The sequence below is a fragment of the Hypomesus nipponensis genome, chromosome 18 (assembly GCF_054491055.1).
Source record: "Hypomesus nipponensis isolate SF chromosome 18, ASM5449105v1, whole genome shotgun sequence".
NCBI lineage: Eukaryota > Metazoa > Chordata > Actinopteri > Osmeriformes > Osmeridae > Hypomesus > Hypomesus nipponensis.
Genome location: NC_140378.1, coordinates 15,284,881 through 15,309,373, shown reverse-complemented (window position 1 = coordinate 15,309,373; position 24,493 = coordinate 15,284,881). Strand labels below are relative to the sequence as shown.

The 24,493-nt window shown below is 47.6% G+C and overlaps 3 protein-coding genes across 4 annotated transcripts; 2 read left to right on the top strand and 1 right to left on the bottom strand.

Moving 5' to 3' along the window:
- The first annotated feature begins 774 nt into the window (after window positions 1–774).
- Window positions 775–10,641, top strand: hdac6 (histone deacetylase 6). 2 transcript variants are annotated; one of them, XM_084681054.1, is made up of 28 exons: window positions 775–852; window positions 1,308–1,421; window positions 2,110–2,238; window positions 2,416–2,501; window positions 2,820–2,904; window positions 3,108–3,148; window positions 3,288–3,384; window positions 3,468–3,565; window positions 3,785–3,889; window positions 4,000–4,068; window positions 4,298–4,424; window positions 4,620–4,685; window positions 4,778–4,837; window positions 4,991–5,080; window positions 5,270–5,376; window positions 5,469–5,536; window positions 5,715–5,868; window positions 6,002–6,130; window positions 6,219–6,387; window positions 6,502–6,704; window positions 7,116–7,308; window positions 7,465–7,614; window positions 7,684–7,858; window positions 7,951–8,327; window positions 8,640–8,798; window positions 8,940–9,086; window positions 9,355–9,483; window positions 9,585–10,641. In XM_084681054.1, the coding sequence occupies exons 2-28, from the start codon at window positions 1,332–1,334 to the stop codon at window positions 9,651–9,653; spliced, it is 3,372 nt and encodes a 1,123-aa protein (XP_084537180.1). In that variant the 5' UTR covers window positions 775–852; window positions 1,308–1,331; the 3' UTR covers window positions 9,654–10,641. The 2 variants fall into 2 exon arrangements, with proteins under 2 accessions (XP_084537180.1, XP_084537181.1); XM_084681055.1 differs by having other exon boundaries at window positions 776–915.
- A 1,583-nt stretch (window positions 10,642–12,224) lies between these two features.
- On the top strand, window positions 12,225–15,229 carry lhfpl4b (LHFPL tetraspan subfamily member 4b). The gene is made up of 4 exons (XM_084680388.1): window positions 12,225–12,648; window positions 12,745–12,972; window positions 13,377–13,442; window positions 13,945–15,229. Exons 1-3 carry the CDS (start codon window positions 12,225–12,227, stop codon window positions 13,400–13,402), a joined length of 678 nt encoding a protein of 225 aa, XP_084536514.1. The 3' UTR covers window positions 13,403–13,442; window positions 13,945–15,229.
- Window positions 15,230–15,770: 541 nt separating this feature from the next.
- pcsk1nl (proprotein convertase subtilisin/kexin type 1 inhibitor, like) lies at window positions 15,771–22,150 on the bottom strand. Its single transcript, XM_084680387.1, has 3 exons — window positions 22,043–22,150; window positions 17,148–17,674; window positions 15,771–16,896 (listed from the first exon to the last, which is right to left on the bottom strand). Exons 1-3 carry the CDS (start codon window positions 22,118–22,120, stop codon window positions 16,503–16,505), a joined length of 999 nt encoding a protein of 332 aa, XP_084536513.1. The 5' UTR covers window positions 22,121–22,150; the 3' UTR covers window positions 15,771–16,502.
- Window positions 22,151–24,493: the final 2,343 nt, after the last annotated feature.

Sequence of the window (24,493 nt, the reverse complement as noted above, 5' to 3'; positions counted from 1 at the left end):
ACTTTTTTTTTTCTACTTCTCTTCTTCCATGTCAGGCCATCAGGGTCTCTCACCCGTTGGTGAAGGCAGCTCTAGCCTGGGGAAACAGGGGCAAATGACATGGAGAGATTAGCAACCACAGCACAGGTCTATACAACGCACTGAGCCATCCGTTGGTCTCCCTTAGCCGTCGATCCCTCACCCACTTGCTCACGCTTGAATCGGTGGCAGTTATCTGTCACCTTCAACTCCACCTTTTACCACCCTCTGACTCCCTGTCTTAACATGCTGCTCTGCTATCAAATGGCACCCTTTCCAACACAGTGTCCCTGTGCTTGTACACCTTTTTGGGGGGGACAATGATGACAGTTTGTGAGAGGTCTACAAAGCCCAGGTTCTGTTTGTCATCTCCCAGTGTTTGCATCAATCCTTAACTATGATCTATTATGCTCTTTTCCCTGCAATTTCAATAGCCTCCGCATGGTAATTGAATGTAAAAAGTCAAATATGGGTTCAGTTTTCAGAACTAATTTAGACCCCAAAACAAGGAAACAGTCCTCTTTATTCCAAGACATCTTGTGTTGGTTACTAGTCGTTTAACGACTAGCATGTCTCTTCATATTCTTACATAGATCTTTTTAGTATGATTAAATAAATCCATAAATAACATATTGATGAAATAACACTAATTTCACTGTAACAGTGACCCCAAATGGTTACTTTGTAACAACACCACTAGGGGAGGGGGACAGCATGGGATGGCTGTCATGACGTAATTCATTTGCGCCCTGCTCAGGGCGTGTTGTTGTGCGACATTGCCAATTCGCGCTTCAAGAGGGGTGTCTGAAAATCAGCTGTAACTGTGAATAAAATGTATGTTTTTAAAGCGTAATTTTTGTTATTGGAGCTCTGCGATAGTGGTTCTCAATTATTTTGGTAATATAATCTCAAATAACTTTATAATGTTTTACACTCTCTAGCTACCTAAGTTAAGGACGAGAAAATGTCTTACTGAGAGTGTTATTTATTTTAAGTTGTATTGATTAAGTTGCCAAAAGCACTAGCTTGCTGGCTTGGAACAAGATAGTTAATTCTGGTATTTCTTGTTATGACTGTTTTATCGGTTGTGGAAGTAGCTAGCCTAGCCTAGCTAACAGCTGTCAAAACAAATCACCCTGCTTCAAAACAAGCTTTCTGTTCGTTGCTACATTTGGCAATTTTAAGCTACATTTACAAACGTTGTTGACACTACGGTGTTCTCCCTATAAAAAAATAAATAATTATGATGATGACTACTTTTTGCTATTTTCCTCTCCTGTCCTTTTTAGTAGAAGGAAGGTGTCCTGCTCCGGATGGATTCTCTTCCTAAGCCGGCGTCAGAGCCTGGCAGAGTAAGACGTTCCCCTCGTCTCTCCAAGTCTCCTGAAAAGAACACAGATAAAGTAAGGCATAAACACACACCACCAATATCAAATTAATTAAAAATTAATGTTCCTTGTAGGTCCAAATTATTATAGAATTAAGTTAAGCACAGGTAAAGACTCAAAAACATTTGAGTAGGGTGGAGGGCATATAGGCTAAATTCTATCTTAGTATCTGAATGCTGAGTTGAAGGCAAAGCTCAGTAGCAGCACTGTTATCAACCTGTTATCAAATAGAAAATGTGTGGCAAGTCTGTATATCAAATCCTAGTACAGATACTTCATCAACTAAACCAGCGAGTAACTGATAACGGTTATGTTCAGAATCAGAATCACCAGTCACTGCTTACCCCCCCCCCCCCTCCTCCCCAACCTCTATATACTTTGGTTCTTCTCTGATTGCATCGCCAATTCTTCCAAAAAAACTTAAATTAAACTTAAATTGGCAGTGTTCCTGATGAACTGCATGTCTGCCAATCAGGTGGTTGAACTGTGAGTGTCGCCAGCCAATCAACCACAAACAGGATGGAATTTGCCCCCGTGCTTCTCAGATAACCACTAAACAAGCGGATTGTATCTGTCGAGACGCTCGCCAAAGAGTTCCAGTTCTGTCTTGCCAGGGACACTGCTTCACACCGTGTGGAAGGGAGGGAGGAGCCTAGGGTCAGAGTTCAGAGTAGCTGCCTGACTGCGTGGCTCTTGTCTGTAGCTCTCTGCCCAGCAGGAGAGGGGAAAGGCCAGTGGGAAGAAGAAGACAAACCTGCAGGAGGCCAAGAAGAAAGGAAAGATGGATAGAAGTAAAGGAGAAGAGGAGCTCACCAACCAGCTTAAGAACCTGGTACTATGATGGACCTGGTTCATGTTCACTCTGAACAGTGTGTGTGTGTGTGTGTGTGTGTGTGTGTGTTTTTCACTGTCCATGTAGATGTGTGTCTGTGTGGGTATGGGAGGCTTGACTTTTATGGAGATTTGGATTACAAGTATGTGAACTAAGATACTTGCATTGCGTGTGTAGGAGTTGAATAAGAAGCCACTAGTTACTGGTACAGGTTTGGTCTTCAGTCAAACATTCACCCACCACCGCTGCCTCTGGGACACAAGGTAAGTCTTCCTTTCTTGCCCCTTGTTGTTTATTTGTTGCACAATTTTTCTAGTCTCATTCTCTCTGTCATGGCTGTGTTTATCTGTGACTGATTCACTGATACTTAACTTTCCTCGGTGTGATGTGAGTTGCCGTACTGACTAAATATTGACAGTGAACCGAGTTTTTTTGTAGACTACATGCCATCTTGGTTTAGGATGACAGATCACGGATAGAACAGTCACTAAAACCAGTCACTATAAAAAGCGGCGAGTCATTTCCTCCCGTCTCCACCGATAGCCTGTCACATGTGATCTTTGCTATTCTTTTCCTTTCAGCCACCCAGAGTGTCCAGAGCGGGTCAGCGTCATCATGGAGCAGGTGGAGAAACAGGGGCTGCTGCAGCACTGTGTCCAGGTGGAGGTGAGACAGAGAGGGGGCGGGGCTCCTCGGCAGGGGCCCGGGGGGAGGGGCCCGGGGGGAGGGGCCCGGGGGGAGGGGCCCGGGGGGAGAGGCTGGAGATGTGGTAGTTTAAGAAGGACTACCTGAGTGTAACGTGGTCACATGCGTGTACCGGTGCTGTATGATGCCGTGTCAGTCTCAGCGGAGCTCTCTCTGTGTCTCAGGCCAGAACAGCTGCTGAAGAGGAGCTGCTGCTGGTGCACAAGTAGGCTGTTCTTCTGACGCTGAGCACCCACTCACTCACTCACTCCTCCTAGTGACGTCAGGTCACCTCAGCACACAAGTCAGACGTTCATAGGCCAGCCTGGTAAGCCTGTTTGAGACCCTGTGGTTGTGTTGTTCAGGAGGGACTATGTGGAGCTGATGAGGTCTACCCAGACCATGACAGAGGAGCAGCTGAAAACCCTCTCCGACTCCTACGACTCTGTCTACCTGCACTCTGTGAGTGGGCCTTGGTGTGTGTGTGGGGGTGTGTGTGTGGGTGTGTGGGTGAAAACATACTGATGTCTTGTGTCACACTCCAGGAGTCGTTCAGCTGTGCCACTCTGGCAGTGGGCGCCGTCCTTCAGCTCGTCGACAAGGTCATGACCTCGGAGCTACGCAACGGATTCTCTGTCGCCAGGTAACCCCACAACAACAGTGTCATCCTGTCTTTAGTTTGTTCTTATTATAATAAGCCTACATGTTAGTCTACTCTTGTTTTTCCCCAAAATGCTCACACTGTCAATCATGATGATGGGAGAAAATCGAACAGATTTCTAGCCATAGAGTTAGCATTAACGTACACACTGACCCGACACTGCTGTTGTAAATATGAACACTGTTTGTACGGTTCGCCCAGACCCCCAGGACACCACGCCCAGGCTGACCAGATGAACGGCTACTGTATGTTCAACAACCTGGCTATCGCTGCCCGCTACGCCCAGAAACGGCACAAGATCCAGCGGTCAGGCTCCTCCCACCCCACACCCAGTCTGGACTCAGTGAGGAGTGTGCCGCGTTGCAGACGCCTCAGCTCAGAGTCATCATCCACAGCTGTGTTTGTGTGTCCTCCAGGGTTCTGATCGTAGACTGGGATGTTCACCACGGTCAGGGGATTCAGTACGCCTTCCAGGAGGACCCTAGGTACGGTTCTGTCATGTCTCCTATCAAAGCGTCTCTTGTTGTCTTTCTCCTCCTCCGTTCCTACTGTCATTGTGTGTCCTGAAATCAGCCCAGAGTCTGGTGGAAATGTGTTGGTGCTGTCCAAGGTCCTGACGCACTCTCTCTCTCTCTCTCCCCCCCTCTCTGTCTCCTTCGCTGACTCGTTCTCTGTGTCTGTGTCTCCCTCTCTCCTATCTTTCTCTCCCCCCAGCGTGCTGTACTTCTCAGTCCACAGGTATGAGCAGGGCTCGTTCTGGCCCCACCTGCCAGAGTCAGACAGCTCTGCTCTAGGCACAGGAGCTGGAGAGGGCTACACCATCAACCTGCCCTGGAACAAGGTAGCTGTGTTGGTGTGTGTGTGTGTGTGTGTGTGTGTGAGAGAGAGAGAGATTTGTATTGGGGGTTTGTACTGCTCATGTTGACGTACAAAACCTTTATCTTGATTGGTTTTATTCATACTGTGACATTTTGAGTCTTACACCTTTGTATCCTTCCCTCTCTGTCTTTCTCTTTTTTTTTCTGTCTTTCTTTAGACAGGGATGAAAGATGCAGATTACATAGCAGCCTTCCAGCAACTTCTCTTGCCTGTGGCCTATGAGGTGGGGTGGATATGGTGACTACAATACTTCCTGGTTATTTGGCCCTTGGTTGGTTTTCACTAGTGTCTGTGTGTGTGTGTGTGTGTTTGCAGTTCCAGCCTCAGCTGGTCTTGGTGGCAGCAGGCTTCGATTCAGTGCTAGGTGATCCTAAGGTGAGATACAGCAGTGTGCATATGGTGCTTGTGTTCTTAAAATCGATTTGGTTCAGCAGTCTTTGTTAGCTTTTTCAAAAGTTGGCCTATATGTTTGTGGGTGGATGTGTATGACTACATGTGTGTGTGTGTGTGTGCATTGTTGTGTTCCAGGGGGAGATGTCAGCCAGTCCTCAGTGTTTCTCTGTCCTAACCCACATGTTGATGGGTCTGGCCCAGGGCAGGGTAGTGCTGGCTTTGGAGGTAACCACACACACTCACCTGCACAAGAGCACCTCACACACTCGCCCGTCAGATGACTAGGAGCTGGTCAACACCATATGGTTACATACATTGCGTTGCCTAGCAGCTGTTGGTGTATCTGTGGTTGTGATGGTGGTACTGATCTCTCCCAGTCAGCTGCTAACTATGCCTCGGTGGGTTTCCTCCCAGGGGGGTTATAACCTGCAGGCGACAGCAGAGGGCGCCTGTGCCTCTCTCAGGTCTCTCCTGGGGGAGGCCTGCCCCCCCCTACGCCCACCTGGAGCCCCCTCCGACAGGTGAGACTCATCCCCTGTTATGATCTGGTGAGACAGGGCGTCACTACTCTGGACTGTGATTAGGAACCCTGTATGTGTGTGTGTGTCTCCAGTGCTCTGAAGTCCATCTCAAAGACCATCAGTGCTCTCTACCCATACTGGACCAGCCTGCAGGTGCTAGGTGAGTTAGGCACAGGTGCTAGGTGAGTCTGTATGTAAAATAGAATGGAGTTGGGGTCTTGTAGAACCTTCCAGTGTGCTACAACGTTGTGTTTTAGAACTTGCAGTGGTTCCAGAAGCAGAGGAGACTTTGGAGAATATTCCAGAAGCAAGCCTCACTCTCTGTGTTATCTCCACAGAGGGCGGTCCCCTGGGTGGAGCTGACCCTGCCATAACCCCAGAAGATTCCAGGGCAGCCAATGAGAATAGTACAGGAACACCCAATCCCAACGGTCTGACAACAGGCCTCGTGTACGACCGCAGGATGATGGAACACCACAACATGTGGGACAGGTGAGTGACAGTGTGTGTGTAGGCATGTATGTGTGTGTAGGCCTGTGTGTGTAGGCATGTGTGTGTGTGTAAGCCTGTGTGTGTGTGTGTGGATGTCTAGGTCTGTGTGTGTAATCTCCCCTCTGTCGTTTAGCCACCACCCAGAGCTGCCTCAGAGGATATCAAAGATCTTCTCCCGCCACGAGGACCTGGGCCTGGTGGCCCGTTGCCAACGGATACCAACACGCCTGGCCACAGAGGAGGAGCTGGCTAGATGTCACGGGTAACGAGGAACACACACTGGCATGTCTAGTCCTACTGCATGTGTGTGTGTGTGAGAGCCTCTCTGTAATGTGTGTGTGTGTGTCTAGCCTGGAGCACATAGCTAGGATCAGATCCACGGAGAAGATGAAGCCCAGAGAGCTGCACAGACTGGGGGAGGAGTACAACTCTATCTTCATCAGCAACCACAGCTACAGCAGCGCCCGCCTGGCAGCAGGGTCCTGCTTCAACGCTGCTCACGCCATCCTCACTGGACAGGTACACACACACACACACACGTCTTATTGATGTAGCCTTGTGGGGACTCAGAACACACACACACACACACACAGTGAGGTGTAAGGTTGGAGGTGTGGTCTGTGTCGTCCCCAGGTGAGGAATGCGGTGGCCGTGGTGCGCCCTCCAGGCCACCACGCTGAGCAGGACACAGCGTGTGGCTTCTGTTTCTTCAACACGGCCGCCCTCACCGCGCGCCACGCACAGTTCCTTTCCCAGAAGCCCCTGCGAGTGCTCATCCTGGACTGGGACGTTCACCACGGCAACGGCACCCAGCACATCTTCGAAGAGGACGACAGGTGGAGGACAGCCCACATGTTCTCTCTCTCTCCTGCTCTCTCTCTCTCTCTCTCTCTCTCTCTCTCTCTCTCTCTCTCTCTCTCTCTCTCTCTCTCTATGTTCTCTCTCTCTCTATGTTTTCTCTGTGCCTCTCTGACAGATAATGAATCGCTAATGATCAGTTGTCCTCTTGGTGATGTGATTTGCAGTCCTGACTAAGATGGACAGTAAATCTGACAGAATTGCTGCAAAGCTGGTTTTCTAAGCGTAGACTACATGTCATCTAGGTTTAGGATTACAGAGCACTGATAGAACAATCACTGAGACAGTAACTCGAGATGGTCCTTAGTTTTTTCCTTTAATGTCCACTGATTACCCTATCTTCTTTCACGTCTTCTTCTTTCTCTTTTTGAATCTCTCCTCTCCTCCAGTGTTTTATACGTGTCCCTCCATCGCTACGAGGGCGGGACTTTCTTCCCCACGTCTGAGGACGCTGACTATGATAGGGTGGGCCAAGGCCGGGGGCGTGGCTACAACGTCAACATCCCGTGGAGTGGGGCCAGGATGGGAGACCCTGAGTACCTAGCTGCCTTCCACAGTGTTGTGCTGCCCATCGCTAGAGAGGTACACACACACACATTCCATGCTAACGCATTGTAGATTTGCTGTCATTCTGGAGATGATACTAAATGTCATGCCCCCCCTCCCCCATGCCCCCCCTCCCCCATGCCCCCATGCCCCCCCTCCCCCATGCCCCCCCTCCCCCATGCCCCCCTCTAGTTTGACCCAGGGCTGGTGCTGGTGTCGGCTGGGTTCGATGCTGCCCGAGGAGACCCCCTGGGGGGGTACCAGGTCACCCCTGAGGGCTACGCCCACCTCACACACCTGCTGAACAGTCTGGCTGGGGGGAGGGTCCTGGTTATACTGGAGGTATGCATACACACACACACACACACACATAAACCCAATCAGTGATTAATTGATGGCCTCTTTCCGTAGGGAGGCTATAATTTGACGTCTATCTCTGAGTCTATGGCCATGTGTACCAGCATGCTTCTGGGTGACTCCCCCCCCGTCCTGCCCCCCCTGCCACCCCCTCACCCCAACGCTGCCTTCAGCATCAACAACGTCCTGCGTACTCACGCCCCCTACTGGGCATCACTCCGAATACAGAGTAAGTCTGTTAGGAGAGTGACCCTTTATCAGTGTGAGAGTTCTTACTATGTGTGGACCAGCATCTCTTTGAGTTTGATATTTATTTTCCAGTCCCAGAGTCTCTGCGCCAGTCTCTGCCCTCTCCCAAACCCCGGGGGAAGCGCCACTCCAAGGGTAGTAGGAAGCCAGGGGCCCAGACATCCCCTGGGAACAGCCCAGCTCAGGCAAACAGCCCAGAGACACCTCTGCCCCCTGCTGGGGTGAAGGACCCCATGCTGGATGAGCTCACACAGGGACTGGTCTCACTAGACCTCAATCAAACTACCTCAGCCAATCCTAGTCCAACATCTGTCCCAGTGGGAGGGGCTAGGCAGAAGGTCCGGCCGAGTCCTCAGAAGAGCCCAACTAAGGAAGGGAAGGAGGAGCCTGTGTCATTGAGAACTGAGAAAGACCAATCAGCAGCCAGGAAGACTGAGGCCGATCCCCAGGTGAGGAGTGTGATGGATTAACTGTCTGGACTCTACATATTGTTCATGATTGCATATTTGACACAAGTTTTAAAATACAACATCATATGTAATAGTATAAAAATATTTCCAAACTTGCTTGTCAAAGGATCCTAAGTCCTTTGTCCTAAATCTATCCTATATTTGCTGTTGCACTACAACCTGGACTAATCTTGAGGTCTCAGGATGTCAGTTGAAAAGCTGCTTTGTCAGCTAATGGTAGTGAGCCTGCTGTTAGACCTACATGTTTAGAAGGTGATAACCAGACTTCCCCGTCCTCCTCTCTCCCCATAGGCTGTTGCCGAGGTAACCTCCGACATGGTGGCAGTGGGCCGGCTGAAGGCTAAAGCCGGAGGGGAGCAGGACTGTGCTGCAGAAGAGGGTGCTAGCGGCTGGTCGAAGAAGGAGGAGCCAGTGTTTGAGCTGATCTGTGGAGGCGTGGACATGGACGGGGTGCGACATCTGTCATGACACAAGTTACATTCACACTGGTTCAGTTGACACACTACAGACACACACACACCGACACACACACACACAAAGTGCAGAGATATACTTCCTAGATGTGTGTGTGTGTGTGTGTGTGTGTTGTAGAGCACCATGTACGTGGTGGACCCTCTGTCCTGGTGCCCTCACCTGGACCAGGTGAAGCCTTTACCTGTGGCTGGGATCGACGTGTTCCAGCCGTGCCTGGACTGTGGCTCCGACGCTGAGAACTGGACCTGTCTCACCTGCTACCAGGTACCACAGGATGTGTCACCATACACTGTCATAGCACATCAGACTGTCACACTGCCATTGAAATTAAAGTTGAATTCATTAGGATTGAATTGGACTATTGAACCATTGCAATTTTGCCGTCTTAGTCCCAGAACGTTCTAGCAAACAGACACACACAACCACACACACATAAACACGTAAACATACAGATGACGTGAGAGCTCCATTTGACTACATTAACCAGAACCCAAAATGTCTGACTGCCCCCCTACTTCCTGCCCCGGCCCAGGTGTTCTGTGGTCGCTATGTGAACCAGCACATGGTGACCCACGGCTTGGTGAGCCAACACCCTATGGTGCTCAGCTTCGCTGACCTGTCTGTCTGGTGCTACTCCTGCGAGGCCTACGTACACAACAAGGTCTGGCCCCGGCTAGCCTCTGTTTCATTCATCTATTGTCTGGATATCTGTTTTCCTGTGACTGAATCCCTCTGTTCTCTGTCCCCTTCCCCGTGTTTCAGGTGATATTAGAGGCGAAGAACTCTGCCCACTGTGCCAAATTTGGAGAGGAAATGCCCGCCTCGGGCTGAGCAGAGAGAGAGAGAGAAAGAGGGATGAAGTAGAGGGATGAGAAGACTTAGAAGAAAATGAGATGTCGGTTCTTTGAAGGAGTTAGGCTGGAGCAGATCATGCCTCTCTGGGTCCTGCTGACCTGCTTGTATCACCAGCTCCTCTGTGCCTGAAGCTCTCTGCCATATCGTTATCCAGCTCTTTCAATCGATACCCCTGCTCTCCCTCCTTCCCCCCTTCCTTTTCACTCCACGTCTTCGCTCACATCTTCACAAAAGATTCTCAGTGCCTGTAAGCACAGGCAGTATACCACGACGTGATGAGAATGTGGATGTCGCGGTGACCTAGTCACACCCACGCTTTGGTACCTTCAGTGCTCCTCTGGAGCTAAACCTTTCACAATCTGTTTCTAGTGTACTACCTGTGTAGTGGTCAGGCTTTATGCTTAAACCCATTTATGCAAACAAGACTTCCTGCTACATATAATTCTACATATATTCCTACATATAATCACCATCCTGACTTTTTGTGATGGAAACTTGTCTAACCAACAGCAACAGGACTAATGGTGCTATGATGTCATTCATCATCATCCTCATCATCATAGATTTGATTACAAAGTATAGTCCGTTCCAGCATGGATACAGTTAAGGTATGATGCTAGTGGGTGTGCACATAATACACCGGTATGTAAAGCTAGGTACGTTTGGTATTATTTCATGTTTTCAAACAAGCAGAACAACAACAAAAAAGAACTTCTTTGTGCAATATTCTGTTTCAAAGCATCGATCGTCTTCTTTTGTAATTGTATTATTGTAATTGTATTATTCGTGTTATTTTCCATGCTTCTTTATCTCTGTTTCCAAAGCCCACGTGATATGTTTGATATACTTTGCTTATTTTTTTAAATCTTAATCACTGTAACTTATGCTCTTTTTATGTTTCACAATGTGCCACATGGTTTGAGTTTGAATAAAACTTTGATGTCTCCATCAAGGCTGTTCAGTACTAACAGTGTATTCTATTGAGTTTAACTACTGATACCCATTTAGTGGAATTATAACTGAAATAACAATTCCATACTATTACATTTGAGTTGAGTTAACACATTTATCAGATTGGCTTTTTTCCTTCAAATAAATAAATTGTTCTCTTTTAATTTAATCTCTCTAAGAAAGAATCAACCCAACCCTGGTATTGTTTGTAAGCAAAATTGTTTATTTGAAGATACTGTAAGAGTAAGATGAATGCCATCAAAAAAGAGTAACTATTTAATGATGTATGATTATGTCTTGGATGTTATTGACAGTTGCTGCAGATGCGTTTCTGAAGCACCAGTTCCCTGTCCTCGATCTCTCCTGATGTCTCCCCTCTGCTTTTCTATTACCTGTTGTTTGGGTGCTGCATTCAGTTGAGGTTACTATGGAAATGCCTCATCTCCCCCCTCCCCCTTTCATCTTTTCTGTCTATCTTCATTCCTCTTACCCCCCCCCCCCCCCCTTTGGTTTTATTGTCTGCTCCATCCTCTCTTTTCCTGTTTACTCTCTGTCTGCATTTTCTTTCTATTTTCCTGTCTTTCTCTTCCCTCCCTCTCTTCTATTCCTCTAGGGGATGGCGATCATTCTCTCAGTGCTGCAGTGTTCAGCAGTCTCTTCCCCTCCCCCTTCAGAAATACAAACCACTGCACCATCTCTCCTTCCCCCCCCCTTCCCCCACTTCACTCCGTCACTGCATATCTCCCTCCTGCAAACCCCACCCCCTCCTTTTTTTTCTCTCTCTGGCGATATTTCCCTTCCTCCGTCCAACCCTCCCTCCCTCTTGATCTCTCTACTCCTTCATCACTGCCCCCCCCCCTCTGCTTTTCACATTTGTTCTCCCCATCCCCTTCTCCATCTCTCCCCTCTCCTCCCTCCCTTCCTGTCCTCCGTGTGTGACGAAGGCAGAATATCGCCATCGCTGATGCTTTGGGCCTGTGTCTATTTGCGCTCATTCCGCCATCACAGGGGGAAAACAGGGAATCATTGGTTCTAAAATGTCTTGTTTTCTGGGCTCATCGCTTGCTCTCGTGTGAAGGCATCCGGGTGCTGTTTGGATCCAGATCAGGCGTGATCCTCTGGGGAAGACAGGGTGATCCTCTGGAGAAGACAGGGTGATCCTCTGGAGAAGACAGGGGGATCCTCTGGAGAAGACAGGGTGATCCTCTGGAGAAGACAGGCAGAGAACCTCAGACCACACAGCAGCTCTCATCATCCAGGTGAACAGGACTGGGTTAACAGTACAATGCAACACTAATAGATATGTATTTCTTAACCATGGACAGACCATGTCATTGTGTCATGTGTGAGGCTGGGTGTTATCTTTAATGCATGTTTTTCAGTGGGATTGTTTTTGCATACCCTACTATTGATGATTTATTCTGTAAGCCTCTGCATGTATATAGGACATTGACGTCTCAGATGTGTACACCAGGCTGAGCTTATACTCTGCACATTTCTCTGGATGCCTTGTTGTTTTTGTTGTTGCTCTGGCTCTGCCCTCAATCTCGTCTTCCTCCCTGTCTCTTCCTCCATCTCCCATGATGCTGTGCAGGCATGGCCATTACGCCCCACACAGCGGAGGTGGCGCGCCTCTACCAGACTGAGTTTGTCCGCAGCGCCCGGGCGGTGGGCGTGCTCTGGGCCGTGTGCACGCTCTGCTTCGCCATCATCGAGGTGGTGGTGCTGGTGCAGCCCTCCTGGGTGGGAACAAGGGAGCTCCACTACCAGAGCGGCACCCCGCCCCCTACGTCGGGTACACTCGGTCTGTTTGAGGTGTGCCTGGAGTCCGACTGGCCCGTACCTGAGTGCCGTGGGTCTCTGAGGACCCTGACGCCCCTGCCCTCCTTCCAGTCTCCCGCTGTTCTGGTGTGCATGTCCCTGACCATGGTCTGGGCCAGCGTCGGCTGTCTCTGTCTGTTCAGGTTCTGCAACGCTGCCACCGTGTACAAGATCTGTGCCTGGTTGCAGCTCACTGCAGGTAGTCCTAATCCATGACGTAAACACGATGAAAGCTCAGTCCTCTTAGCTCCAGACTGACGAGACCTCTCATCCTCCCTCCCTCGGTCTGTCCCAGGGTTCTGTCTGGCGCTGGCCTGCGTGCTGTTCCCTGACTCGTGGGACTGTGCTGAGATGCGGGCCCTGTGCGGGGAGGCTGTGGGTAGCTTCTCCCCAGGAAACTGCTCCGTCCACTGGGCATTCGTGCTGGCCATGCTGGGGGTGCTGGATGCTGCCATCCTTGCCACGCTGGCCTTTGTGCTGGGGAATCGCCAGGACGCACTTCTGCCTGCCGATGCCAAGGATGGTGAGTGAAGAGCCAAAAAAGCCAGTGAACAACAGAGGAGGAAGAAGAACAGAGCACAACTGAATGTATTCGAGTAGAACAATTATATACTCATAATCATGAGCTTCTTCTAATGTTTATGTTAACCCCGATGTGTCTGTGTGTGTGTCTGTGTGTGTGTATCTCTGTGTGTGTGTGTGTGTGTTCTCTCTCTGTGTGTGTGTGTGTTCTCTCTGTGTGTGTGTGTGTTCTCTCTCTGTGTGTGTGTGTGTGTTCTCTCTCTCTGTGTGTGTGTGTGTGTGTTCTCTCTCTCTGTGTCTGTGTGTGTGTTCTCTCTCTGTGTGTCTGTGTGTGTGTCTGTGTGTGTGTATCTCTGTGTGTGTGTGTGTGTGTTCTCTTTCTGTGTGTGTGTGTGTTCTCTCCAGTCACTGGGCTCCTGCTGGCAGCATAGTGTGGATGATTCACTTCTGGTCTGGCTGTCAATTAAACAAGTGAGTCTTTCATGGGCTGTCTCCAAGCCAATCAGACTATTTGTTCCTGAGCATTAAACTGAAAACTAGAGCTGTGGTCTGTTGTCTTTAGTACAGACTATACTCTGAATGTGTTTACCTGTTATGAATTATTTCATTTTTTATTTCATTCATCAGGTGTTCCAGTCTCTCCATTTATAAATAATAATAATAATAATTCATTTTATTTGAGGGCGCCTTTCAAAGCACCCAAGATCACCTTACAGGGCATAGTTAAAAAACAAAATCAACAATGATAAAAAACAAGAACAAGACGCATTAAAACAATTTACTCAGGGGTGGTGAGATGTGTGGTAGACAATGAATTATATGGAATATGACAGTTTGAAAAGATGGGTTTTTAGATGGGTCTTTATGGATTCTGTGTTTTACCCTCACTGGTTATTTCTTATCTGATAAGTGAAGTTCTGGTCTGTTCTTTCCTCACCCCTCTCTTCTTTTCTCTCCCTAACCTTCTCCACAGGAGATCCTTCCCATCATCCATGATCTAACCATTTCCTCGAGACGAAGAGAGAACATTCTGACCTCCTGATTTCCTTCTTCTTTCCTTCCCCCATCATTACATAATTGTAAAGGGACAGCTTACATAACTACCCTGCCTGGAGACTGTCACCTGGCAACCCTGTGGTCTTGTTGTCACGGCAATGGAGAGCAGCGATGAGTGAGCGATGTCCTGTGTTTGTAGCAGACAAACAGGATGTTAAGGTGGAGGAGCAAGAGAATACTGAGAGCTTGTGTTGTTTAATCCAAAACATCCAAAACATGTAATACTGAAATACATAGAATACTAGTGCTGATAATGATATGGTGCCATACAGTAGCTCAGTGTTGAGAAGCCAGTATATAGACTGTGTTCTCTGGTTTCCCTCTAGTTCTGATGCCTTATTCACCTGTAATGTTTTGTTTTTTCCATTAATTCACATTAATGGAGATCTTCTTTTGGAGAAAGGGAGGGATGTAGAGTGAAAGAGAGATTATTGTTTTATGACATTTTATCTGGATTTGACTCCATCCATGTCCCCATCAGCTGTTTCATAAAAGTTGAACGTTATCCTTCTGTAAAGATCAGACAACCAGATAAATATGAGGAGAAGTATTGTGTTTCTGGTATGATAAACATTCCATATTGTGTATCAGTGTGTCTAGATTTGGTAATCAATGCTAGTATTGATACTGAAGATGCCAAGTGACTGTGCTGTTCTCTCCCAGGATGCTAGATCTTGGTCAACGTGTGCACGCTTTTCTAGTGTGGAGAAACCCTCTCTGTGTGTGTCTGGTAAGACAACCATGTGGAAATAGCAATTATTGATCACCGGTAACTGTTGACTACATTATATTCAAAGTTTTTGGTAGCTTTGGAATTTTTTAGAATATAGAATATGTTGATGTACTGTAGCCAAGCATGAATATGCAAAGAACTTATAGTAAGTGTTGGAATGTATACAGCATCTACTAACTACCTGTGTCTAATCTATGATTACATATGTAATGTGATATATTTTCTTGTAAATCCTGTGTTGTAAGATGAAGAAGTGATAGAGACTCACAAAACCTTATTCCACAGCAATAGAAGCAATAGACAATGTTTTCACATCATATTTTATTACCGTGATCCACATTGCGATAAAATAGAGTGCGGAAATATGTATTTTTGTACAAGATTTTTAATTGCACAGATATTTGGAAAAGCTACAATAATTAGACGCACACCTCTCTGTGCACAAATGTAGAGAGGTGTTTGGAGGAGGAAGGGGGGGGGTAAGGAAAGGGAGAACTGGGGTGAGGGAAGAGAGAGGTGGGAGGAGGTGCTGAAGGGAGGAGGGGTGTGACGAAGGGGTCAAGGACGTCTAGGAGGAGAGGGCGTGAGGGTGAAGTGAGTTTTGTTAATCACACGTTTAGTATTATATTCACGGTTTGCATCGGCGTTGTTGTGAGTATTCATGTAAGCCACTGGCAAAGCGGGAGAGTAAAGGTAAAGAGCTGCTGTTAGAAGCAGGAAGGGACGAGTTACTGTAGGGTTAAAGGTCAAAGGTTCAAGAGTGGACAACCCCAAATTCATACAGGCCCAGTCCACAGCCATAGCAACAACATCCTCCAACCTGAACTGGTTGGAGACACTCTACTCTGGAGCCTGGAGTTACTTTGTCTGAAAGACAGACAGAGAAAAGAAGAACGAATGGGCCATAGAGAGAGGAGCAGAAACAGATGGAACGAGAGAGAGAGAGAGAGAGAGAGAGAGAGAGAGAGAGAGAGAACAACCTAACATTACAGTTCTACTTTGATGCCATGGTAGTGAGTGCACCATTGTTATGTGACAGACAGGTCACTTGTGGTAGGGCATCAAAGTACTTGGTCCAGCATGACCCTTTGTGCTTCTCTTTGAGTGTCCTGCGGTGCTACTGTACTCTTCTTATTCTACTCCACATGTGTGTAACTCTACAGTGAAAAGCAGCTGTCTCTAATTTGATTTACCAATAAATACCAATAAGCCAAATAACACAAGGGAGTCTTTCTAATAGGATTGTGTGATGCTGTGTATGTGTGTAGGTGTATATGTGTGTGTGTGTGTGTGTGTCATGCTGATATCCAAGCCAAGCCAAGTCTTGTCCGCTAAAATGGGAGGATGGATGGGCGCTGTGTCTGCAAACTACTGCAGGTTTTACAAGCAGCATCAAAGGAGCTGAGCTTTAATGTTCACTGCTGTTATGTATTTTACTTCAGATCTACTTCAGACAACACCAGAAGAACGATTATGGGTGTGTTAAGTGTTTGAGTTTGCATATTCTTTTGGGTAACAGTGAGAGAGCTGTATAACGTAATGGTATCAGAACAGCTGAACTTATTAAGTCATACTCATCCGAACTGTCATCATGTACGACACCGTGGCTACTGTAGACTGTATGAACATAAAGTGTGGTCATCCTTTCTTCACATCTCCATATCTTTTGCACCTATCTGCTGTTTTTTCTGCTCTTTCACTCACTCCCTCTCTCATCCCAATCTCCCTCCCCCCCATCCTCCCTACTGGGGCAGGTATTGCAGGATGTGTTGGACCAGCAAGTCGGGGTCATAGGTCAGTGCTCTCCTCCTGCGCCTGGATCTGCCAGAGGGCGGTTCGGGATCCACACGTTTCATCCTCTGGAGCCCCTGGGGAGGGGGTCTGTACCCCCCCTCCACCCCGGCCCCTCCCTCACCCCCCTCCTCGTCACCCAGCCTCTTCACCCTCAGCAGGGGGGCATCCTGGCTCAGCGAGGTGGGGGCAGCGTCGTCCAGGGAACGGCGGGATCTCTTGTGGACAGGGCTGGCTGGCCTAGCCCCTCCTTCCACGGCCACGAGGTCCCGCCTCGCACGGCGACCAGATGGACTCTGTGGGTTGCTAGGGGAGATGCTGGATAGGATCTTAGCAACCAAGTATCTGTATGAGACACATCATAAACCACAGTAAGTGTATTGTAAATAAAGTGACCTATATGTATCACTAAGATTAGAAAACTGAGTTCACTGATCACTGCACTGTCAGTTCTATTATAGACCAATTACAACTGATGTGCAGCCCGTATACTGTATACTGTAGAACCAATGAAAAAATATCCCAAATTGTGATGGATCAAATCAAGATGCATCGCCTCTAATAAATGTATGAAGTGTCCCATGTGTGCTCCTCACCTCAGGGTCTCCTGATCTCTGTTCTGTTTGTCTGAGTCTGGGACGTGAAGCCCAGCCTGCAGCATCCTTTCCTGCCTGTAGCGCTCCAGCAAGGCCTGGGTGAGCTGGGGGTCCAACAGGCCTTGCCACGAAGCCTGGGGCTTTCCCATGCTCATACCCTGATCCGTCTCATCGTAGTCTGGGGGATAGGGAAAATCCCCAGGCCCCTCCTCCTGCTCCTCTTCCACGCCTCTCTCCCCACCCTCCACTTCGTTGAGGAGGCGTAGCATGCCAGCTAGGTATGCAGCTTCTTGCTCTCGCCTCTGGTCACTCTCAACCAATCGCTGCAGAGCCTGGCCCATGCCTTGTCTCCTCCACTCATCTGGTTGGTAGTATAGCTCTTTGCCCCGCCCTATACCTTCAAAGGCTGCAGGATCTGACATCATCTGGGCCTCATAGGGCAGCAGATCCCGGAGGTCGCGGCGGGAGCGGTGGATGTTCCCTGTCCGGTCCTGAGCGTGTCCAGCGCTGTGGCCTGCGGAGAGAGACTGAGAGAGACACACTGAGGATCAGCATCACACCAACACACACCAACACACACCAACACACTGAGGATCAGCATCACACCAACACACACCAACACACACCAACACACTGAGGATCAGCATCACACCAACACACACCAACACACACCAACACACACCAACACACTGAGGATCAGCATCACACCAACACACACCAACACACTGAGGATCAGCATCACACCAACACACACCAACACACTGAGGATCAGCATCATACCAACACACACCAACACACTGAGGATCAGCATCACACCAACACACACCAACACACTGAGGATCAGCATCACACCAACACACACCAACACACTGAGGATCAGCATCACACCAACACACACCAACACACTGAGGATCAGCATCACACCAACACACACCAACACACTGAGGATCAGCATCACACCAACACACACCAACACACTGAGGATCAGCATCACACCAACACACACCAACACACTGAGGATCAGCATCATACCAACACACACCAACACACTGAGGATCAGCATCACACCAACACACACCAACACACTGAGGATCAGCATCACACCAACACACACCAACACACTGAGGATCAGCATCACACCAACACACACCAACACACTGAGGATCAGCATCACACCAACACACACCAACACACTGAGGATCAGCATCACACCAACACACACCAACACACTGAGGATCAGCATCACACCAACACACACCAACACACACCAACACACTGAGGATCAGCACCACACCAACACACACCAACACACACCAACACACACCGACACACACCAACACACACCAACACACACCAACACACACTGACACACAAACAGACAAACACACACTGACACACACATGCAAGCACACCTGACACATCCTAATCATGTTTGGTGTTATAAATTCATGCTGCAGTGTCATCAATCTAGATGGTCATAAACTGAGGCATGGGGCAGAGGGTGAACATTGCTGTTTGAATGTGGTGGGTTCAGGACAAATAATACAATACTTTATCAGACCAGTTAGTTCCATCTGGTTAGCCTGAGTCCTTGGTTTGACAATCTGAATATTTCTTAAGACTGGGGCAGAATGTTTGTTTGTTTCACCAGCAGGCTATTATGTTAATACAGTGCCACAGGTCTAATGTACATTTTGAATAAGTTTGAATGAGAGGTTGAGTTTAATTTTTTTTTTTTAATCCTCTCCCACTCACATCCTTTCAACCTCATAGTGAGTCAGTTGTGTGGATTGCATATGCAGACACGCTGACACACATACACACATTTATGCACTTGCAAATCCACCCACATAACATTTGCTTCCTTCTCAGTGGCAGCAAGTGTCCAATTGGGCCTCAATCTGTCAGTTCCTGTAGCCCATTTCAGCCCCACTGATACATGGTTCTGACTAGGGAGTTGTGCGTGATACTTTTAGATTAGAATTCATTTTATACAATTCCATTCCATTAGATATAACTGTCGATTGTTGGCACGATCACAGCCATTTATCCTAGAATCACCTGCCTGCAACTGTCAGCAGTAAAAGCCCTCAGCCATTCTCAGCCGCCATAACAACCATAACCTCACACCACTCCATCACTGGAGCCCTCTGGCCTGGCAGGGAGAACACTGCTCTTCCGTTCTGCTGACTCTGCTGTGTGGTCCTGGCCGGAGCACAGGGAGCTGGTCCTGGGTGATTCAGAGGGACGTTCATCATCTGCACAGCCCCGGCCTGTCACCCTGGCCTGCTACTCTGTCACAGACCTCCCCTTGGGAAGACACCGATCAATTGTTCTCCTGGAATCCTGTCTGCCTCTACAGAACATCCGGAGTCCTAAATGAACACTCTGGAACTACAGCTGTACGCGGGCCGTACGAGTGGAGTCTGAAAGAGTCTGAAATCCATGGGAGCCTCATGTGGGGCCTTCTGTTCATCCAGGAACACCTGACCATGAGGCCAGGGCTGGGGTGGGGATTGTCAGGGGGAAAGTGAACCGTGGTTCCACTGGGGGTAAGTGTTAAGCTTTGAAGTGGGTGGATGCCCCAGCACTGGCTCAGTTGCTTATTTCATGCTCAGAAATAAAGCAACTCCTGTGTGAATGATGTGATGGGAGTTTCTGAACATGGCCTTGAGGATGATGGGTTCACAGCCCAGTTTCATACGGCCGAGGGATTGAGTCAGACCCAGATGCAGTGTGATTGGCCGGGCTGATTAGTTACTCATGGCGAACGTCGGTGCGTAGAGAGGGAGGGGCCCCAGGGACCGGAGGGAGTCAGAGCGTCGGTGTTTTGGTCGATGGGTGAGTCACGCCACCATGCTGACGCATTAGGATGTCTTTGCTGCTCCATAATGCACATGATGGTGACGGGAGCATGGGCCGACACAGGAGTCACATGAATACCCGCACCCACACACACACACACACACACACACACACACACAACAAACAGATACACAATATTCCTTTCTGACAGACCATCAGTCTGGAGAAGTCTTAATGAACACATAAACAACACGCACACAGGAGCACTAAAGGGGTTATCACATAACCTTCTGTTGCATTTCCTGAGCAAACATAACGACTCAAAAATGTACGTATTCAAACTGTTTAAAACTGGGGGCCATGGAAACCAAAGGTACCATACACACAATTACAGCTGGATACAAACACTGTGGGTTCAAAAGAGCCTCCATTCATTACGCATTGTGTGTATGTATTCACTGGTGTGTGTGTGCTTGTGTGATTGGGAGCTTTGTATTATCAGGATATTGGCTGTGTCCTCATGTCAGTGGGTGATTAAACCCAGTTGCCATGACAGCGCTTCTCCTGTGCTCTCCCCAGTCCTCTGATTAGATTGAACAGCAGCTTCAGCTGGGGTCTCTACGCTGCAGCTGCGTGTTCTACACACACACACAGTCTCCTTCACCTCCATCCCTCCACACACACGGATCCACACACAAACACACACACATACACACACCTTTATCTCCACTATACAAACATGTTGTGTGGATGTGAGAAATAATATCAAGATACACAAAGACAGGATACAGAAGATAAACCGATGTGTGAATGAAAAATGGACGTGAGGACAAATATGAACAGCTGGATGGAGACTGACCCTGGGATAAGGTCTCCTAAACAGGGGATACAGTACTGGGTCTGTACACTGTGGTTGTTACATAATAACCATCAATCAGCCTGCCCTGGGGCTCCACAGTAATAAGACTGCACACAGTCCTACACATGTCAACAGTACAAACAACCACATTAGCTCACAGAACGGTCTCTGTCAAACCAAGCTCTTAACGCAATGTCAACTATCATCAAGAAGGAGCTGGAGGGGGAGGAGCAGGTGGAGGAGACAAACAAGACAAGGAGGTGTGACAGGAGGAGAAGCAGACAAGGAGACAGAGGAGGAGTTAGGGGTGGAGGAGGAGGATGAAGAGGGGGATGAAGAGGAGGGAGATGAAGGAGGACAACAGTGACGTATGAAGACAATTTCCCTAAGAACCTTTCCCTAAGACCAGTCTAGTTTCAGACAATAACCCTGCGACACACACCAGCAACACACACACATGCAGACAAATACACACAAACACGCCATTCTCCTCATTGTCACCCTTGTTCTCATCTGGCCAAAGTGACCTGAGTTTAAGGTGAACTTCCATTTCCCTCCTGCCTGCTGTTACCTAGCAATGACAAGTCCTGCCCCCTTCCTCTCTCTGGTTAGTGTAAAGAGAGACCTCTGAGATTGGTTTCTGCAGAGGACAACACAACCAAATGCTCATACATTTTATTCATGTCTATAAAATGGACTATGTTCGCGGTTGACTTGAGGTAAACATCAACCATCAGACATTTGCAGACTTGTATGAGGAGAGCCTGATGCCTGCAAATAAAATATTTCTTACTTAGAAATGTGGCTTTACATACAGTATATGATCCACAAATAGGTTATTATGTTATTATGTTGGACAGTATTATATTCATATTCTATATGATATTCTATATCATATTCAATATGATTTATTGATTCTAGATAAATAACCTTGCATTCAGACACACACTCACATTTGTACACACTACTGCACAAAGACATTCTGAAATCACTCGCAACTTGGTGACACCATAACGCATCTGTACATAACACTGATAATGTTTAAATCTGCATTCTGATTCGTTTTTTTTTACTTCTAGGATAGACGTCAGTGAAATAAACACCTGTTCATCTCATGTGTTATCTATCATTAGAACATGACGTTTAGCTGTGACGCTACACACATGCACACGCTCACACACACACATACACACACACACACACACACACACACACAGGGGCAGTGTCTTACCTTGGCTTGGATGGCGTGTGTGTGCAGCAGGGTGAGGGAGAGCACCAGGAAGGTGCAGCTGGTCAGAGGGCCCATCATCCTGGAGGAGAGAATGAGGCTGCCCTGGAGAGGAAAGGAACGCTCTGCCACTAAACAAGCGCAGAGACGGAGAGATGAGGATGGAGGGAGGAGCTTTATGTCTACAGACAAGGGGGGGGGGGGAGGGATCAAGGGAGGGAGGGAGGAGAGGGAGGGAGGGCTGTAGAAGAAAGGGAGAGAAAGACAGAAAGTGGGAGGGAGAAGGAGGGCTGGTAGGAAACGGTAAATGGAAAATGCAAGAGGAAGGGAGGGAAGGAGGAGAGCAGGGGATGAGCGTCATAGAGAGTAAAGTAAGGTGAGGTATGACACTGGTAGGTCTGTGATGCTTCACCGCACAGCTCCATGTCAACACGCTGGCAGCTGCCGAGAACAACAGGAAAACAATCTCACCCAATCGGATCCCTTGATAGTTTCTTCTTTATTGAAATTTCCCCACAAGGATTCCACAGAATAAGAACACAACTGATTTCTGGATTGTGGTCTCTCCCCATAGTCATATCCATTGTCATTGACATTGTCTTCAATGCTAAATATATATATATATATCATATACAGGAAATACATCACAACCAAAAGGCATTGAGGATCACGAGACATCTAACACCAACAACAACAGAGTATTGAACAGCATTTATAAAAGAGGAACGTGGAACAGAGCAGAATGTGGAGGAGATCGAGAGAAAGGGGGAGGGTGAGAGTGAAAGGGAAACCAGAGACATGGAAAGAGGGAGGACTAAGGTACAGATAGGAGAGAGGCTTCTGAAAGCTTAGATTCTACTCTAGGTAAGAGTTTCATTCTCTAGTGTGATGTCATGTCTGAGCAGGCTGGACGCGATGACATCATAAACATGCGCTGATACGTGGAGATTGGCCATAACATCACCTGACGAAACAGAACAGCCCTCTGTGCATCCTCTAGGCTAGCTGGGAGGTTATTTACAGGTCTGTCTGTCCGACTGTTCAGGAGCTGGAGAAATCAGACCCTTCAGTCTGGAACTGGAGAGGGACATGTATTAACCAATGTCAGGGAGTTCAAGGACATCATAGGTTGAATGAGCAAAGGTGGACTTGTTTATCATAAACAAATACAATTGCTTCCCTCAAGGCTGGCGGCAGTTCCTACGATTTTTATTTTTGATAGGAACATGAACATTTTGGAAATCTGTACAAGATGTACTTTGTGTAGCTACAATGCATACTGTGTGTCATTGTGTGTGTGTTCATAGTGTCCCCCATGCAGTGTCAAACTCAACTGTGTCTTAAATCATATTCACACAAGCTATGTGTTCGGTCCCCCAGATAGTTGACCACAATACTCGCCTCTCAGTGGGTGAAAATGCATCACAGACACACATGAAGAGGAAGATTGGAAACAAGGGCGAGACAGATAGTCTGACAGAGAGAGAGAGAGGGAGAGAGAGAGGTGAAGGGAGAGAACAATGGAGAGACGTACACAGCTAGATGACTATCTACAAAATCACCATCTCTGCACACACTTGATTTTCTTTGTCCCACTCCACACAGATCAAACTCTATCCAAAATATTCACTTCAGAACCCCACTTGCATAACACACCAATGGCACGATACAAAACTGCGGAAGGGAGCAGGGGCATCATACAAGGAGTTATTACTATCATCATTGGACGTCACCATGCACGTCTACGCGTTTTAAGATGGTTGTAGTTTAACCCAAGCAGACCTGAGAGGACAGGTAGGCCCTCAACCAATGAGAGGACAGGTAGGCCCTCAACCAATGAGAGGACAGGTAGGCCCTCAACCAATGAGAGGACAGGTAGGCCCTCAACCAATGATTCTCTACCACTCTGCTTCTTGTCTCTCTTTAGATTTTGCTCAGGAGAGATCAGGAGAAAGGAGATTAGAACGCTGTTGTGATTTTGGTTTCTTCTCTTCATCACATCATTATGGGAAATAAATGTAGAAAAAAAATGCTATAAACTAACAAAGAAACAAAATACAATCATATCAGACAATTTGTTGCAGTAACGCAAAAGTGAAAATTGTTGACGAGAGGATTTGTGTTTGGCAGAATTATTGTAACATTTACAGAGCTCAAAAACCAACCAGGAGAACAGTTCCATACATAACATTACGAAATATTTGTCTATATATTTGTTCATAGTGATATCTATACAGCACAGACAAATACATTCTCTCAAGTTTAATAGATCTAGTTATGAACATTGCAAATTTTAAATAATTTTCGTTAAGTAAAATTGTCATATCTTCATTATGTTTTGGTGCTATGTTCAAGCTTTCATTTATTTATTTGTCTTAAACTCTCTTTTTTCAATTACACACCACAATAACTAACATCTAAAACCCTCCCCTCCCCCAACTTATCTTCACACCA

Coding starts and splice junctions, on each gene's coding strand:
- hdac6 (XM_084681054.1), top strand. CDS start 1,332: ATGGATTCTCTTCCTAAGCCGGCGTCAGAGCCTGGCAGAGTAAGACGT. Junction 4,838..4,990: donor CAGTGCTAGGTGATCCTAAG/GTGAGATACAGC, acceptor GTTGTGTTCCAG/GGGGAGATGTCAGCCAGTCC. Junction 7,309..7,464: donor TGCTGCCCATCGCTAGAGAG/GTACACACACAC, acceptor GCCCCCCTCTAG/TTTGACCCAGGGCTGGTGCT.
- pcsk1nl (XM_084680387.1), bottom strand. CDS start 22,120: ATGATGGGCCCTCTGACCAGCTGCACCTTCCTGGTGCTCTCCCTCACC. Junction 17,675..22,042: donor CACACGCCATCCAAGCCAAG/GTAAGACACTGC, acceptor TGTCTCTCTCAG/TCTCTCTCCGCAGGCCACAG. Junction 16,897..17,147: donor AGAGATCAGGAGACCCTGAG/GTGAGGAGCACA, acceptor TGTCTCATACAG/ATACTTGGTTGCTAAGATCC.
- lhfpl4b (XM_084680388.1), top strand. CDS start 12,225: ATGGCCATTACGCCCCACACAGCGGAGGTGGCGCGCCTCTACCAGACT. Junction 12,649..12,744: donor CTGGTTGCAGCTCACTGCAG/GTAGTCCTAATC, acceptor GGTCTGTCCCAG/GGTTCTGTCTGGCGCTGGCC. Junction 12,973..13,376: donor GCCTGCCGATGCCAAGGATG/GTGAGTGAAGAG, acceptor TGTTCTCTCCAG/TCACTGGGCTCCTGCTGGCA.